This window comes from Crotalus tigris, unplaced genomic scaffold (genome assembly GCF_016545835.1).
Source record: "Crotalus tigris isolate CLP2741 ecotype Arizona unplaced genomic scaffold, ASM1654583v1 scf7180000017611.44802233496:7321179, whole genome shotgun sequence".
NCBI lineage: Eukaryota > Metazoa > Chordata > Lepidosauria > Squamata > Viperidae > Crotalus > Crotalus tigris.
In genome coordinates this window covers 4,492,636-4,509,721 of record NW_024096511.1, presented here as the reverse complement: position 1 = coordinate 4,509,721, position 17,086 = coordinate 4,492,636, and the positions used below count along the sequence as shown (strand labels likewise).

Below are 17,086 nucleotides of genomic sequence, written 5' to 3'. Positions count from 1 at the left end.
AGCTGTTTTTTTGTTATGAAAACTTTCTATAATCATTTGTCGCTATTTGAATGACCATGTTTGATCCATCAATCTCCATTTTTTCATATGATATAGTGATGGAAATAAATGATGCACTTATGGTTAACTGACTCGTCTTAAACGGTGCATCGGCATACAGACAAAAAGAATCATCAGTAGAATAGGTACCTCTATTCTGAGCAAAATGGGCAAAAATGGCACAATCTTAATGTTGTGTCCTAAGCCTGCAAAAGTAGGCTTGGGACATTGCATTGATCCCGGGCATTCCAAAAGCTGCCTGGGACCAGACTGAGTGGTGCCAGCCTTGCACACATGTGCAGGGTGCGAAAACGCTCCAATAATTTTTGCCATTGTGTCCGGGTCTCTGGGCAGATAAAGAGAGGCCTGCATGCCATTTGCGTTGTTGGATGTTGCTGTTAAATGACTAAAGAGCTGTTAACTGCACAATGAGTCTTCATCATTCGCCCACGATCAAAGGACTTAACACTGGAGATGAAGGTGGGATGATTTACAAGCTGAAGAAAGAAAAGCTTTAAAGACTTACCCAAGAAGTCCTGAAGAGGGGAAGACAGCATTGGAATCAGCGTCCCAGCCTGCCAGTATAGCGTCGCTGGAGGATGAGCTCGGCTGAAAGACCCTTTCCACAATAGAAGTTACAGAGGAGCGAGTGGTGAAAGTTGTAAACTACAGGATGGCGAAGATTGGTTGTTTATCCGAATTTGATGTCTCACACCCAGAGAGATGGGAATCCTATGTTGCAAGGGTGGAGAATTACTTCAGGGTAAACCAGATTAGAGAAGATGGCTTGAAGGCTGCAACCCTGTTGTGTGTCTGTGGACAGGAAGCTTTTGAAATTGCAGAGAACCTGGTGGCCCCTGCACTTCTGGAGTCAGTAACGTATACTGACTTGAAGAAACTGCTGAAGGAACATTTCCAGCCCAAGTTGTCTGTCATTGCATGGAGGCACACATTTGAGCAAAGGGACCAGAGGGCAGGTGAATCTGCTAAGGATTTTATTTCAGCCTTAAGGCGAACAGCCAGACCATGTGAGTTCAAGGATCTGGAAGAGAGGCTGCGAGATTGCTTTGTATGCGGTTTAAGGAACAGAGACTTACAGCAGAAGATTTTTTCAAAAGAAGATGTCTCTTTCCAAGATGCTCTACGAGAGGTGACAGCTGAGGAAGCAGCAGGCGGGGCAGTAAAGACTTTGCGGCCCACCAGGAGCCCTCCAGAGGCAGCTACCATCCACCAAGAGGATGCTCAAGAAGGTTTGGAAGCAGATCCTGAAGAAGAGGTGGATAGGCTTTACCAGACAGCTGAAAGGAGGCAGAAGGAATGTCCAGACAAGGCCCCAGCAGCTCTTCAATGCTTCAGGTGTGGAGGACGCCACAAGCGAGCTGACTGCAGGTTCTGCTCCGCCATTTGCAGAGTGTGTGGCAGGCAAGGCCACATTGCATCCATCTGTTTGGGTCACCAAAAGGTCCAACCTCGTGAAGAATTGCATCTGAAAGGTACCAGGGTCCCCATCCAACATAAGGTGGGTTTCTGCGCATTGCGCAGGAGTATTTTGAGGACAGACACACATAAACCCCTAAAGAAGAAACTGTTCCTTAAAGCAAGGGGTTCCTTTATCCGTGGAGTTGGACACTGGGTCCGCTCTCTCCATTATTTCCATTAACACATTCAAAAGGATTTGCAACAGCAGTGGCCTTCGAGCCAAACTCAGGCTATCCAATATAATACTCACAGATTTTCAGAATTCTAGGGCGTGTGTTAAGGGGAAGGCCACCATTAAAGTACAGCACAAGGATTTTGAAGGTCCTCCAGATGTGGTGGTTGTTGGGGGTGAACACACGAGCCTTATTGGACCCGATTGGTTCGAGTCTCTGGGAATCCAGATCACTCGGTTGCACCATTTGCAAACGTTGAGCCTGGCAGAAGTCTGCAAGGAGTTTACAGATGTGTTTAGTTCAGAGATTGGATCCTATAAGGGGCCTCCAGTTTCACTACGGCTAGACCCAACCATCACGCCCATCAGGGTTAAGCCTAGGAGGATACCTTTCGCCCTCAAAGGCAAATTGCTCCAGCAGGGCATTTTAGAACCTGTAGACTCAAGTCCATGGGAAACCTCCATAGTAACACCTCTAAAGTCTAATGGGGACATACGTATATGTGCAGACTACAAGGGTACACTGAACAAGGTGCTGCAGCAGCATGCTTATCCAGTACCTGTAGTAAGTCACATCCTGGCCTCCCTCAAAGGGGGATGCATTTTTGCGAAGCTTGACCTGGCACAAGCCTATCAACAGTTACCTGTTGATGAGGCAGCCTCTGAGGCCCAGACTATTGTAACTCACAGAGGGGCCTTCAAGGTCAAGAGACTGCAATTTGGGATAAATGTAGCCCCTGGCATATTCCAAAGTGTCATGGAGAGCACACTTCGGGGTATTCCTGGAGTCTGTCCCTATTTTGATGATGTCCTCATTGCTGGAGAGTCATCTCAAAACTTAGCAGAGAGACTAAGGGCTGTCTTGCTTCGTTTTCGAAAAGCAGGCCTTAAACTAAAGAAGGATAAATGTAAGATAGGAGTCACTTCTACTGACTTCTTAGGATTCAGGATAGATGCTAAAGGCATTCACCCTGTTGAAACTAAATTACAAGCTATTCAGCAGGCCCCAAGCCCTAAATCTAAGAGTGAGCTACAAGCCTTTTTGGGGCTGTTAAATTTTTATCATGCCTTTCTCCCACATAAGGCTGCTGTGGCAGAGCCTTTACACAAGCTCCTGGACAAGCAGGCTCCTTAGCAGTGGACTCCTTGGCAGTGGACCTCTGCTGGGGTTGTTTACCATCAACAAACAGACCCCACATATCATTTCTCCTCATATGCTGAGATGGTCCATTTTCCTGTCAGCATATGACTATACATTGGTTCACAAACCAGGAAAAGAAATGGGTCATGCTGATGGCCTGAGCAGATTGCCCTTGAACCAATTGGAGCCTGATCCTGCTCTAGCCTTTAATATTCTGTCCATTCAGGAATTGCCTGAGTCTCCCCTCAATGCTAGGGATGTGGCTGCAGGAACTGCCACTGATCACACGCTTACACGCGTGCTGACATGGGTGTTGTCAGGATGGCCTGACAAGTGCCCAGATACTGATCCAAAGCTTCTGGCACAAGAAGCATGAGTTTTCCACTTTCAAGGGATGCCTGTTATGGGGTAGCAGGGTAGTGATCCCAGCCTCATTGAGGTCTAGAATCTTGGTCTCTCTGCATGAGGGACATCCTGGCATAGTCAGGATGAAAGTGCTTGTGTGCAGCCATCTTTGGTGGCCTGGACTCGATAAAGCCATCGAGGCCCAGGTGCATGGGTGCCAAGTGTGCCAACAGTCTCGGCCTGAAATGCCTCAGGCCCCAGTACATAGGTGGGAGAAACTCAAACCCCATGGTCTAGGGTGCATATAGATTACACTGGGCCCTTTCAGGGGCAATTCTTCCTGGTTGTTGTTGATAGCCATTCCAAGTGGCTAGAGGTTGTTCCTGTGTCCTCCACTACTACTGCCAGGACCATCCAGGTGTTGACAGGAATTTTTGCATCACACGGCCTTCCAGATGTTCTGGTTTCAGATAATGGTCCTCAATTTACCTCTTCTGAGTTCCAGGCTTTTCTTCAGGCCAACCTGATCTGCCATGTGACTTAGGCTCCCTTCCATCCATCCTCCAATGGATTGGCAGAGAGAATGGTGCGCACCACCAAAGATGCCCTCAAGAAACTGACTTACGGTAACTGGCATCACAGGTTAGCAGATTTCCTTTTTGCACACCGCACCACACCATGCACTGCCACAGGGAAGAGCCCTGCTGAACTCGCTGGGATCACCGCCTCATCACTAAACTGGACAGGTTGCACCCTGACCGGGTGGCTTCACAGGTATCACAACCGCAGGCAACTAAGAGACTCCAAGTGGGTGATCCAGTCTGGGCACGGAACTATGGGCCTGGTCATCTCTGGGTCACAGCTGTGGTCTGCAAAGTAGCCATGAGAGACGGCCCTGTTCTTCGCAGGCACATTGACCAACTGCGTTGGAGACTGGACTCTCACCCTTCCACTCCTGGCTGTGCTCGGGGGGGGACCATAATATGCATTCTGAGGTTCAGTTTCACAGGCCATCATTAGCCGCTGCTGAGGCTATGGGGGAGTCATCCCAAGATTCCACAAGTGCTCTCAACAGGAAGTCACAGGATAGGGTGTCATCCCACACAGTCATAAGTACTCCAGACAGGAAGTCACATCGGGGATATCCACATTATTCACACATGTCACAGAGTGCTCCAGACAGGGAGACTGACCGAGGGTATCCACATAATTCACAAACAACAAGAGAACAGGAATTATAGCAGGGGCGCTGGCCCAATTCTGCAATTGCTCCCAGAAGGAGGTCAACAGGGAAGGGGTAGCCAGAGAGGCGACTCCTGACTCTGGCACTTCCGGCACGTGCTTGGGGGCCACAGAGTACTGGGGCACTTTAGCTACCCAGCACTCTCCATCTGCTGGCCTTGGGTTCGAGGGACAATGTTCCCAAGAAGGGTCCATTGTGGATCCAGGGACTACCACCCCTCCAAGGTATGCTGGCCTGGACTTAGAGGGTCCAGCCAGCCAGCAGATGGCCAGGTCAACCGGGAATTTAGGGCAGCAACGCCTTGGCCCACCTAGCCTGGTAGGCAAGCAGGTGGGTCAAGCAATCTCTCCTGGTCCAAGGAGGTCGCAGCAGGCCAAGTGCCCACCCAAATATGTTAGGGAATTTGTGAAGTTGCTGTCAAGTTAAAGGGGACTACTCATAAGGGTCCTGAATAAAAGGGCATGGTTATTTTGTATTATTTCCTGATTTCAGATACATGAATTCCCAAAACGAAGTGGAGGGGGTTTTGCCTGAGGGTAGCCTCTTTATGGATTACTGCCCCCTTTATGGATTACTGCCTTGTCGTGGTGAAGGGGCTTGCATAACTCAATGAAGCTATAAGCTATGCCGTGCAGGGCCACCCAAGACGGACAGGTTATAGCAGAGAGTTCTGACAAAATGTGATCCACTGGAGAAGGAAATGGCAAACCACTCCAGTATCTTTGCCATGAAAACCCCATGGACAATACTAAAAGGAAAAAATATATGACGCTGGAAGATGAGCCCCTCAGGTCGGAAGGTGTCCAATATGCTACTGGGGAAGAGCAGAGGGCTAGTACTAGTAGCGCCAGAAAGAATGAAGCGACTGGGCCAAAGCCGAAAGGACGCTCAGCTGTGGATATATCTGGTGGTGACAGGAAAGTCCGATGCTGTAAAGATTTTTTCTCCATAGGAACCTGGAATGTAAGATCCATGAATCAAGGCAAGCTAGACGTAGTCAAAAAAGAGATGACAAGACTAAACATCGACATCTTAGGAATCAGCGAACTAAAATGAACAGGAATGGGTGAATTTAACTCAGATGACCATCAGGTATACTACTGTGGGCAAGAATCCCTCAGAAGAAATGGAGTAGCCTTCATAGTCAGTAAAAGAATAGGAAAAGCAATACTGGGATACAATCCTCAAAATGACAGAATGATCTCAATTCGAATCCAAGGCAAACCATTCAATATCACAGTAGTCCAAATCTATGCCCAACCACTGGTGCTGAAGAGGATGAAATTGACCGGTTCTATGAAGCCCTACAGCACCTTATAGAATTAACACCAAAAAATGATGTCCTTATCATCATGGGGGATTGGAATGCTAAGGTAGGAAGCCAAAAGATAACCAGAATAACAGGCAAGTTTGGCCTTGGAGTACAAAATAAAGCAGGGCACAGGCTGATAGAATTTTGTCAAGAGAATACGATGGTCATAACAAACACTCTTTTTCAACAACCCAAGAGACGGCTCTACACATGGACATCACCAGACGGTCAACATAGAAATCAGATTGACTATTTGCTCTGCAGCCAAAGATGGAGAAGCTGTATACAGTCAGTAAAAACAAGACCAGGAGCTGACTGTGGCTCAGATCATGAGCTTCTCGTTGCAAAATTTATGCTTAAATTGAAAAAAGTAGGGAAAAGCACTAGGCCACTCAGGTATGAACTAAATCATATTCCTGATGAATATACAGTAGAGGTGAAAAATAGATTTAAGGAATTAGATCTGATAGACAGAGTGCCTGAAGAACTATGGATGGAAGTTCGCAACATTGTACAAGAGGTAGCAACTAAAACCATCCCAAAGAAAAAGAAATGCAAGAAAGCAAAATGGCTGTCTGAGGAAGCTTTGCAAATAGCTGAGGAAAGAAGGAAGCGAAAGGCAAAGGAGAAAGAGAAAGATACACCCAATTGAATACAGAATTCCAGAGAATAGCTAGAAGAGATAAGAATACCTTCTTAAATGAACAGTGCAAAGAAATAGAAGAAAACAACAGAATAGGGAGGACCAGAGATCTTTTCAAGAAAATTGGAGATATGAAGGGAACGTTTCATGCAAAGATGGGCATGATAAAGGATCAAAATGGCAGAGACCTAACAGAGGCAGAAGAGATTAAGAAGAGATGGCAAAACTACACAGAAGAACTATACAAGAATGAGCTTAACATCCCAGATAATCACAATGAGATGGTCACTGACCTCGAACCAGACATCCTATAATGTGAAGTGAAATGGGCCTTAGAAAATCTGAGCAACAACAAAGCTAGTGGAAGTGACAGTATTCCAGCTGAGCTATTCAAAATCTTAAAAGACGATGCAGTAAAAGTGCTACATTCAATTTGCCAGCAAATTTGGAAAACTCAACAGTGGCCACAGGATTGGAAAAGGTCAGTTTACATTCCAATTCCCAAGAAAGGCAATGCCAAAGAATGTTCAAACTATCGCACCATTGCACTCATTTCACATGCTAGTAAAATTATGCTTAAAATCCTACAAGCTAGACTCCAGCAGTATGTGGATCAAGAACTACCAGAAGTACAGGCAGGATTTCGAAGAGGCAGAGGAACTAGAGATCAAATTGCCAACATACGCTGGATCATGGAGAAAGCTAGGGAGTTCCAGAAAAACATCTATTTCTGCTTCATTGACTATGCAAAAGCCTTTGATTGTGTGGATCACAACAAATTGTGGCAAGTCCTTAAAGAGATGGGAGTACCCGACCATCTCATTTGTCTCTTGAGAAACCTATATGCGGGTCAAGAAGCAACAGTGAGAACCGAACACGGAACCACTGATTGGTTCAAAATTGGAAAAGGAGTCCGGCAAGGCTGTATACTGTCTCCCTGCCTATTTAACTTATATGCAGAGCACATCATGAGAAAGGCAGGGCTAGATGAATCAAAAGTTGGAATTAAGATTGCCGGGAGAAATATCAACAACCTAAGATAGGCAGATGATATCACTCTGATGGCAGAAAGTGAAGAGGAACTAAAGAGCCTCTTGATGTGGGTGAAGAAGGAGAGTGCCAAAGTTGGCTTGAAACTCAACATTAAGAAAACCAAAATCATGGCATCCGGCCCTCTCAATTCCTGGCAAATAGATGGGGAAGAAATGGAGGTAGTGACAGATTTTATTTTTCTGGGCTCCAAGATCACCTCAGATGGGGACTGCAGCCAAGAAATTAAAAGACGATTGCTCCTGGGGAGGAAAGCTATGGCAAATCTAGGCAGCATTCTAAAAAGCAGAGACATCACCCTGCCAACAAAAGTGCGTATAGTCCAGGCCATGGTTTTCCCAGTTGCAATGTATGGCTGTGAAAGTTGGACCATAAGAAAGGTGGAGCGCAAAAGAATTGAGGCCTTTGAACTATGGTGCCGGAGAAGACTCCTGCGAGTCCCTTGGACTGCAAGGCATTCAAACCGGTCAGTCCTAGAAGAGATCAACCCCGACTGCTCATTAGAAGGCCAGATCCTGAAGTTGAAACTCAAGTACTTTGGCCACCTAATGAGAAGGAAGGATTTACTGGAGAAGAGCCTAATGCTGGGAAAGATTGAGGGCAATAGAAGAAGGGGACGACAGAGAATGAGATGGCTGGATGGAGTCACTGAAGCAGTAGGTGTGAATTTAAATGGACTCCAGAAGATGGTAGAGGACAGGAAGACCTGGAGGAACGTTGTCCATGGGGTCGCGATGGGTCGGACACGACTTCGCAATTAACAACAACAACAAGCCTCGAATATTCCACATTTCGTGCATTTTATTTATGGAACTATATATCACTTCCCCAATGTAGGACGTACATGTATGTGCGCAGAAATGTTCCATCTAGGGGGAGGGGTGTTGTGTCCTGAGCCTGCAAAAGCAGGCTCGGGATGTTGCATTGGTCCCGGGCATTCCAAAAGCTGCCCAGGACCAGACTGAGTGGCGCCAGCCTTGCACACATGCGCAGGGCACAAAAATGCTCCGATAATTGTCGCCATTGTGTCCAGGTCTCTGGGCAGATAAAGAGAGGCCTACGTGCCGTTTGCGTCATTGGGGTGTTGCTGTTAAATGAATAAAGAGCTGTTAACTGCACAATGAGTCTTCATCATTCATTCATGATCAAAGGACTTAACACTTAATATACAACATCCTGATCTTTTCCATTCTCTTTCCAGTTGAACAATGTATGTTTTTGAGAAACACTCCTTGAACTCTGATAAAGTTCATTCAGAAGTCCTTGAATGAGTATGATAATTGTGTATTCCTATATATACTCTACTTGACCAGGAGAAATAGTTAAAACAATTGTGCTTATTTTAAAGCCAGTCTTTTAATGCTTCATTTGTATGCTATAGAATGAGAAAATAAGATATGGGATTTTTTTCTTTTTATCCTGCAAGATAATGTTTTCTTTAAAAAGTAAATTATAATTAAAGCAAAATAATGAGCAGAGCAAACATTATGAATATGAGCTTCATACTGAAAGCTAAATATAAAAAACATATTGAATATAGAAATGTTCTTTCAGAAAAATGAATTCTATGTCAAGCTGTGTGCACAAGGATTATCTTTGTTTTCTCTGCCAAAGTGCAATTTTTACTTTTCAAAAAAAAAAATGTGGGCTTTAATGTCTGTCTTCCCTTAGCTTGTTGTAGCACTAACAATATGATTTGAAAATGATAACATTGGTTCTTCAGTATATTGTATAGGTCAGTGGTTCTCAACCTTTCTAATGCTGAGACCCCATAATACAGTTCCCCATGTTGTGGTGACCCCCAACTTATACATCCCCGGGGGCCAGGGGCATGGCCAAAGAAAAGGGGGAAAAATGGCGGACAGCCTTGTTTGGTGACCCCCGTGAAATGGTCGTTCGACCCCAAATGGGGTCCCGACCCACAGATTGAGAACCACTGGTATAGGTGTATAGCACATTGCTGTTTCAGGAGCTAACTGTGGGAAATTTCATCATCGCATTGATCATGTTTGTGCCTAGTAGAGGAAAATCTGTGATGTCCTTGGTGCTCCTGAACTTGATCATTTGCTTGCAGAAGATTCATTACCCAACTTTGTAACATCATCCTACTGGTTTTTAAAACTTGTGGTTCTCTCCCTCTCCCTCTCTCTCTCTCTCTTCCTCGCTTCCTCTTTTCCTCTGTGTGTGTCTGTATTTCACAAGGCCCCAAAAGACCTGGTTTTGCTGATCAAGTGGCTTGTTTGATTGCTGGTTGTTGCCGTGGGGATGGTGGGGGTATTGTTTTTACTCTTTTTATATATTTTATATTTTTATATTTTTTATATTTTTGTAAGCTGCATAGAGTCACAGAAAGCAAGAGGGCGGTGATATAAATTCTGTAAATAAATATCTATGTATCTATGTGTGCATTTGTGTAGGTATGCATATGCTTATGTGTATCTTCCTTCCGTTTTCATCGATGTGCAGGGTCTGATTTTTTTCGGATCAACCAAATATTGATTCATTGATTGTGACAGGAATTGACTAACTGGTTTGTCACCTGACCTTGACATTTCACACTGAGAAAGAATGACTGGCCCAAATTCACCCACCTACCTTTCATGCCTAAGGCAGAATTAGAACTCACCATTCCTTGGTTTCTAGCCTGGGGCCTTAATCACCACACCAAATTGGCTCCTCTGCGCTATGTATGTATGTTTATGTATGTGTATGATATATCTCCTATTCCTATGTTGTGCGATAGGCAGATAGGAATTGATATAACTTACAAATTAAAATATCTAGTCACTTGGAATGTGTGAAGCTTCTGCTGTTGTTTAATTGGGTTGGGTTTAACAGAATTGGGTTTCTGGAGAATCAACTTTTATTGTTGTGCCTGATATAAAAGTCTAAAAGGCCTGAATCTAAATTTCCTATAAGTCGATGATTTGTCCCTGGTTCTAGCACGGCAAGACAGAGAACTGTTGTAGGTATCTTTCTTTCACAGAAATTTCACAATTATATTAATGCCAATAGCCTTGAAAAATACACATGTTAGATTAGGACTAAGTAGGAATTCTTTATACAGTGAAGGCTCCTCTGATCTGAGTTTGCATGTGGAATTTCATTTTTAAAGTTAATTCTGTTTTCAGTCATGAAATAGTAGCTGGTATTCCAAATTACATATATAAAACTGTGCAGATGGATGATTCAAACTGTTATATCTTTAAAATCATTGCAAAAACAAATATGGTTTAAGGGCTGGAGAAAAGAGAGAACTGGATTAGCTGTGCAGAATTGGTGGACAATTTTAAAATATTATCTTCTGCTATTTTCCATGATTAATAAAATATCCAGTTAAAACTCCATTACAAAACAAAAGTACTGGGTTCCAATCTAAGATAATAATTTTGATGTTTTTTTTAATATCGAACCAATTCTATTGCAATTATTTAGAAATATTTCTTACTAGCTATTATAGGATTCTTGCTAATCACAAAGGTACAGGTTGCTATCTGCTTACTTGGCAGATATTTAAAATAGAATTACTATTCCCTATATTTCACTCATTCTAAGGAAAGGGTAAATGAACAGCTAGCATGCTAAGAAGAGCAGGTTTTATGTTCTCTTATTGCCAAAAAGTTGTTGTTTGGCATACAATATGGACATCTCTACAACTATTGGGGGGGGATAAAATAACCCTGGTTGAAGTTCATTCCCAGTGGCATATATCCCTAAGTGTGTGATTAACAAATCCCATCAAGAGTACATAGAAATAATTGCTTAAGTTCCCAAAGGTATATTAAGGAAATCACGTGCTAAGATAGAAAGCCAGCTTCTCTAATGAGGGGGAAAAAGAACATTTCTGTAGGAAATGGACTGAAGGAAAGAACCTTAGAATCCTTCAGACAGGGAGGTTTTGAAGTACAGGTAATCCTCGACTTATGATAGTTTGTTTAGTGACCATTCAAAGTTACAGCAGCACTGAAAAAAGTGACTTATGGCCATTTTTCACATGCACCATTGCAGCATGCCCATGGTCATGTGATCAAAATTCAGATGCTTGACTCCTATTTATGTCGGTTGCAGTGTCCCAGGGTCATGTTGTGTCCTTTTCCAACCTTCTAAGGCAGGGCTTTTCAACCAGTGGAACACGTACTACTGGTGGTACATTGGCATCTGGCAGGTGGTACGCAACCCTGCCTAGCCTAGACAAGAGTAGCGGGGGAGGGAACGAGCTAAAGCGGGGCAGCACAGGACTCGCCGGAGAGAGTCCTCAGGAGCTGCAGGGCTGCTGGACCAAGACAAATGTCCCAGGATCGGCACTTCCGGCACACCCGGGAGAAAAAGGAGGAGGAGGGGAGCGGAGACAGGAAAGGCTATAAAAGGAGGCAGTTTTGGCTGGAGAAAAAAGACTCCAGAGAAAGAGACAGAAGAGAAAAGGCTTTTGTTAGAGAAGCGGTGAGGAGAAAGAGGAGGGGGAACGCTTTCTGGGAGACGTGCATGTGAGAGAGAGAGCAAGGGGCTTTTGCGAGCAAAGGGTGAAAGAAAAAAGGAAAAAAGTGAGGGGGGAGAAGGGAAAAAGAAAAGGCATTGACTTCCGACTTTCTCTGTTGCAGTAGAAGGAAGCACTAATATTGAACCTCAACTTCTTACTTTTCCATATTATAAAATAGCCATTTCTATAACAACAGATGAATCTAAGAGTAAAACCCAAAATCCCCCCCCCTTTTTTAAGTCATCAAGTTTTGACTCCTTGCTAACCACTGGTGGTACTCGAATATTGTCATGTCCTAAAAGTGGTACAATCTCTGAAAAGGTTGAAAAGCCCTGTTCTAAGGAGAAAAGTCAATGGGGAAGCCAGATTTGGTTAACAAGCCAGATTTGGTTAACTAACTTAACAAGTACAGTGACTTACTTAACAGCTTTGGCAAGAAAGGTCATAAAATCGAACAACATTCACTTAGCAAATGTCTTACTTAGCAACAGAAATTTTGGGCTGAATTGTGACCATAAGTCAAGGATTATCTGTAGGTCCTCTGTCCCGTGCCACAATGAGGGTTAGGATAGAAATTATTAAATGTTAATGCTTCTGGAGCTGTATTTTGAACAATAACTCAAATGATAAACCTGCTTCTTTGTCCTATTTTTGTTCTGGAACAGTACTCACCCTGACCATATGTCCTCTCACTGAGTTATCATTTCATTAGCCTGTGATCGGATAAACTTTCATAGAGAATAGTATCAGATGGCAAAAATTATTCTCTGCAATAAAGGTAATGTACTCCATGTTTTAAAATGCTTGTCTTTTTCTTTCTTAATCCTCTTCCATGAAGCCTGTGAATGTTCCCATCTTGGTAATAATTGTGACCCACATTCTGGTCGTTGCATCTGCCCTCCAAATACTACAGGAAACAGATGTGAAAAATGTGTACCAAATCACTGGGGTCATGATATTATCAGTGGGTGCAAGGTGAGTGTTTCTTTTCTTCCCTTTTCCACTGTCCTAACTTTAGGAAATTACATCAAATAAAGTTGTCTTGTATGACTATATCTTTAAAGTTGTGTTTTAACTACAACTGGCTTAGTATATGCACAGAAAAGTCAGCTATTACAGTTGAAAGCAAAAGAACCTATATATTTACATTTGGATACAATTATTCTCAACAAAGTGAAATGATGCCAGTTGAGATCTATTTTTTTTAAACAAAAGGCATCATTTCTTCCATGGATTATGTTAAAAATATTCCAAACATTTTATTCAAGGATAACAATTTTTTTATATTTATAGACAATATTGTTATTAGTTTTTTTTAATTAAATATAGTAAAGAAACATAGAAGAGAGATCAGATTAAAAACAAAGTTAGGTGACCAGTTGAAAGCTCCCACATATTGCATATTTTTGAATTCGTCCTAAAATATTCAAATTATATAATTGAAATAGATAATAAATACTATTATATAAATAAAATGGATAATGTTGATTTGCTATTTTGACCATATCTACACTATTCTGATTCCTTGGAAGTGGATTGATATAAATGATAAAGAAAATAAATATGAAAGATCCTTTTATTAGGATTATTAAATACTTAATTTCCAGGTATTGTTTACCTTAAGTTACTGCTGATCAATGTATTTAATGGCAGTGAATTGCACTGACAGTGTCAAATGTAAAGAAACAATTGTTTATATCTGTCTAGCCTCATCTGGGTATTGTTCCTCTTTGCTTTTGGGCTTATAAGTAACTTGTGCACTCATATTTTCTCATCCTGGCTATTTCAATCAGAATTAGTTTTGTAAGAATATACTGAAAAATAAAGTTGTAATCATGACATGCTAAAAAAAGCTGGGCAAATGATTACTCGCAACAAAAAGGGGGTTAAGTTAGCTTACTGTTGCACTACATTTTTTAAGAATATGTGTCCTGAATGCAAGCAATCAAATCTATTTCTATGGTTGTTAATCCAGTTAATTAATGAGATAAATTTATTGTAAAGCTCCTTACGAAGCCTCCGTCTTTCTCCAGCATACCGATCGCCAGGCTTCTGCAAAGTGGCTTAATGAGGGTGAAGACCCCTCTTTTAGTTCCAGGCTCTCTCATATCCCTCCTTGCCTGGTCTATTATCTGAATGCATTAGTATGGCAGCTGCTATGGCACTCTCTAAATTAATAATGATCTGTCAGCCAAGTCTCCCTTTTTAGCGTATTTCAACTCATTTCTCCAAAGCCAGGTGCAAGTGCCCCCTTCTCTGTTTGAGCTTTTAGTGGAGCCAATTTCAGAGTCTGTCATAACTTATAGGCAAAGGAATATTGCATGAAGCTGTCTCCTTGCAAAACAAACCTTAAGGCTGATTGTAATTTACTCCGCATATGGTGAACAATTTGCTCACAAGAGATTATTTGTTTATTTCTCAATGTACAGACTTCCTGCTTCTTAGAATGCATAAGAACTGGGGATTCTTAATTGCTTGTCACTCTGGTTCCTTGCAAGCCCATATCTGGGCTACCGAAACCTGAACCAATATAGGTAGTCCCCAACTTATGACAGTTCATTTAGTGACTGAAGTTACGATGTCACTGAAAAAAGTGATTTATGACCATTTTTCACACTTAAAACCATTGCAGCATCCCCATAGCCATGTGATCAAAATTCGGATGTTTGGCAACTGATGTGTATTTATGACAGTTGCAGAGTCCTGGGGTCATGTGATCATCTTCTGCAACCTTCTGACAAGCAAAGTCAATGGGGAGTCCAGATTCACTTAACAGCTCAGTTACTAATTTAACAAGTGCAGTGATTTACTTAACATCTGTTGCAAGAAAGGTTGTAAAATGGAGCAAAACCTACTTAACCAGTATCTCACTTAGCAGCTGAAATTTTGGGTTCGGCTGTGGTCAAGAACTACCTGTAGAGTTACTTTAAAATCTACTGTTTACCATTTGGACTTTGAATAGAAAGGGGATATTGATACCATGAAGAGGATATTGATAACAGGATGGGGATATTGATTTGGGGATTCCTCCCCTAAAAAAAACAAAATCACATAGGCCCCACTTTTCAGTTTCATGCTTCTTCTTCTTCTAGCTTTGCCTAAAAAATTTCCTGCAAACTGAATGCTCTGATTTAACATCCTATGCTCATGCTGCAATATAGGACTATAATGTGTATATAAAGTTAAGGCTATGTAGGACTTTGAATTGGATTTTTGCAGCTGCTAGAAAATCCCAGGAATGACGTGGTTGTTTTAATGAGTTGCAGACAGACACTGCATTCATGTTCCCATACATTCCAAAGCACCTCTTGAAGACTGAAGTCAAAGCATTCCCCAAACTTACACAATTTAGCTATAGAACATTAACGAGCATATTATCTTCTTCATGGTATCTGTTAGTCTGGATATCATTTTACTAATTTGGGGATATTTTTTATAATTTATGCATATAATGATATAAATACTTATGTTCTAATTTATAAATCTGTCTTCAACTACAATTTAATAATTTGTCTGTTTAGAACTCAGATTAATCCATGGGAAGATTTTAAGTTAATTTGAAACTTGCTCCAGATTTAGTCTTACAGACATACCTCAGTTCTACTCATTTGTATTCACCACTGATGTGAGAGAAGAATCTTTACTATAGATTGAAAATAATGTTTAGTACACAAATATTGAGGCTTACCAGAAAAGATCTTACAGTATTAGTTTCTTTTCTAATTTAAAAAAAGAATTCCTGGTTAAAAGAAAGTCTTCTGGATTTGCATATTCATTCTTTTTCTAATAATGATGAATAATATGGCTGGGGAATTCTGGAAGGTGATGTCCACTCATCTTAAAGTTGTCAAGATTGTGAAACACTGGGCTAATATTTTACACATTCTGCTGATAGATGGCCCCAATTGTATACAACTCACAATTTTTTTTTTTTCACTTTGGGATTCAAGAGGCAGAGTATCACATCCAGTCCCCCCAGTATTCAGCTGCTTAAGAAACACAACTCAAGTAATAACATTTATGAAAAATGAAATCAGTGCCTGCAAATCTTTACCTACTAACACAAATACATTGATAACTATCAGTGATTGTTGCAGTCATTTTTGAGTATTCCGTGTTCTTTGGTTAAAACTGAAATCCTTCAAATGTTTCCCTCTCTAAAACAAGCTAATTTTTTTTTTCCTCTAGGCCTGTGACTGCAGTGTAGCTGGATCCCTCAGCCTCCAGTGTAACCCTGATAATGGCTGCTGTTTCTGTCGTCCAGAATTCTCTGGAGATAAATGCACTGAATGCAGGCTAGGCTATCGGAATTACCCACAATGCATTGCCTGTGAATGTCGGGTAGCAGGGACCAAGCCGCAGACTTGTGATTCAGAAATGGAAAAGTGTTCTTGTGCTGATCATACAGGACAGTGCACCTGTAAAGTAAGGAGAGGGGGGCTTTCACCCCTTTTTATATGTATTTCTGTTTTTAATCTGTCTCCTGGTAGTACCTTCTCGTTAGATCAATCAGCAGCTTAAACTAAATGAAAGAAATATGTTTCTACTAGCCAGACACTCAAAACCTGGGATGTAAGTATAATTTATTTCAGTAATTCTTAAATCCAAGGAAGTGGCAGCACTTAGCCAATCCTTGCTGATCTGGAAAAAAAAAGGCAGAGGAGAGTTGAATCTAATTAATATTTGGAGGCGAAACCATTGGAAATTCCCAGGGGTTAAGACTAGACTGGGAAACCAGTCGACATAAAACCATTTAACTATCACTGCCAAAGGGAACCATGTGGAAAGCTCTGTGGAGTTACCAGATAATCAAGGTTGGCTTATAGAGGATTTTGTCATAATGTTATAGTTCAGCCTTCTCCAGTGCGGTGTTGTCCAAACTTTCATTCAGAAACAAAACAGCCATCATTTTTCACTTTTGTCTGTTGCTTAAGTTCTGTTGAATTGTTAAGCTGTCTTATGGAAGTAATGCAAAGCAACCTTTCAGCAACTTTCAAAAAAAAATTCTTCCTCTATGTAGCCTGGTGCTGATGGTTATAATAACCTACTCTGGAGTTTAGCCATTGTGAACTCCATTTCACATTAAGGCTCAGTCAGAACTTAGGTTTTTGTGCTTTTCAGTTTCCCCAGATCAATTAAATTTTAAAAAAAAAACCAGGAGGCAAGTAAAGAATTTTTTTTAAAT

General features: G+C 41.8%; 1 protein-coding gene across 12 annotated transcripts in view; it reads left to right on the top strand.

Moving 5' to 3' along the window:
• Positions 1-17,086, top strand: part of LAMA2 (laminin subunit alpha 2) — a 471,875-nt gene that overhangs the window by 275,377 nt on the left and 179,412 nt on the right. For all 12 annotated transcript variants that reach the window (XM_039324668.1, XM_039324684.1, XM_039324648.1 and 9 more), the window contains 2 exons: positions 12,740-12,876; positions 16,090-16,326. In XM_039324668.1, the coding sequence (XP_039180602.1) occupies positions 12,740-12,876; positions 16,090-16,326 (374 nt within the window). The remainder of the gene's footprint in view (positions 1-12,739; positions 12,877-16,089; positions 16,327-17,086) is intronic.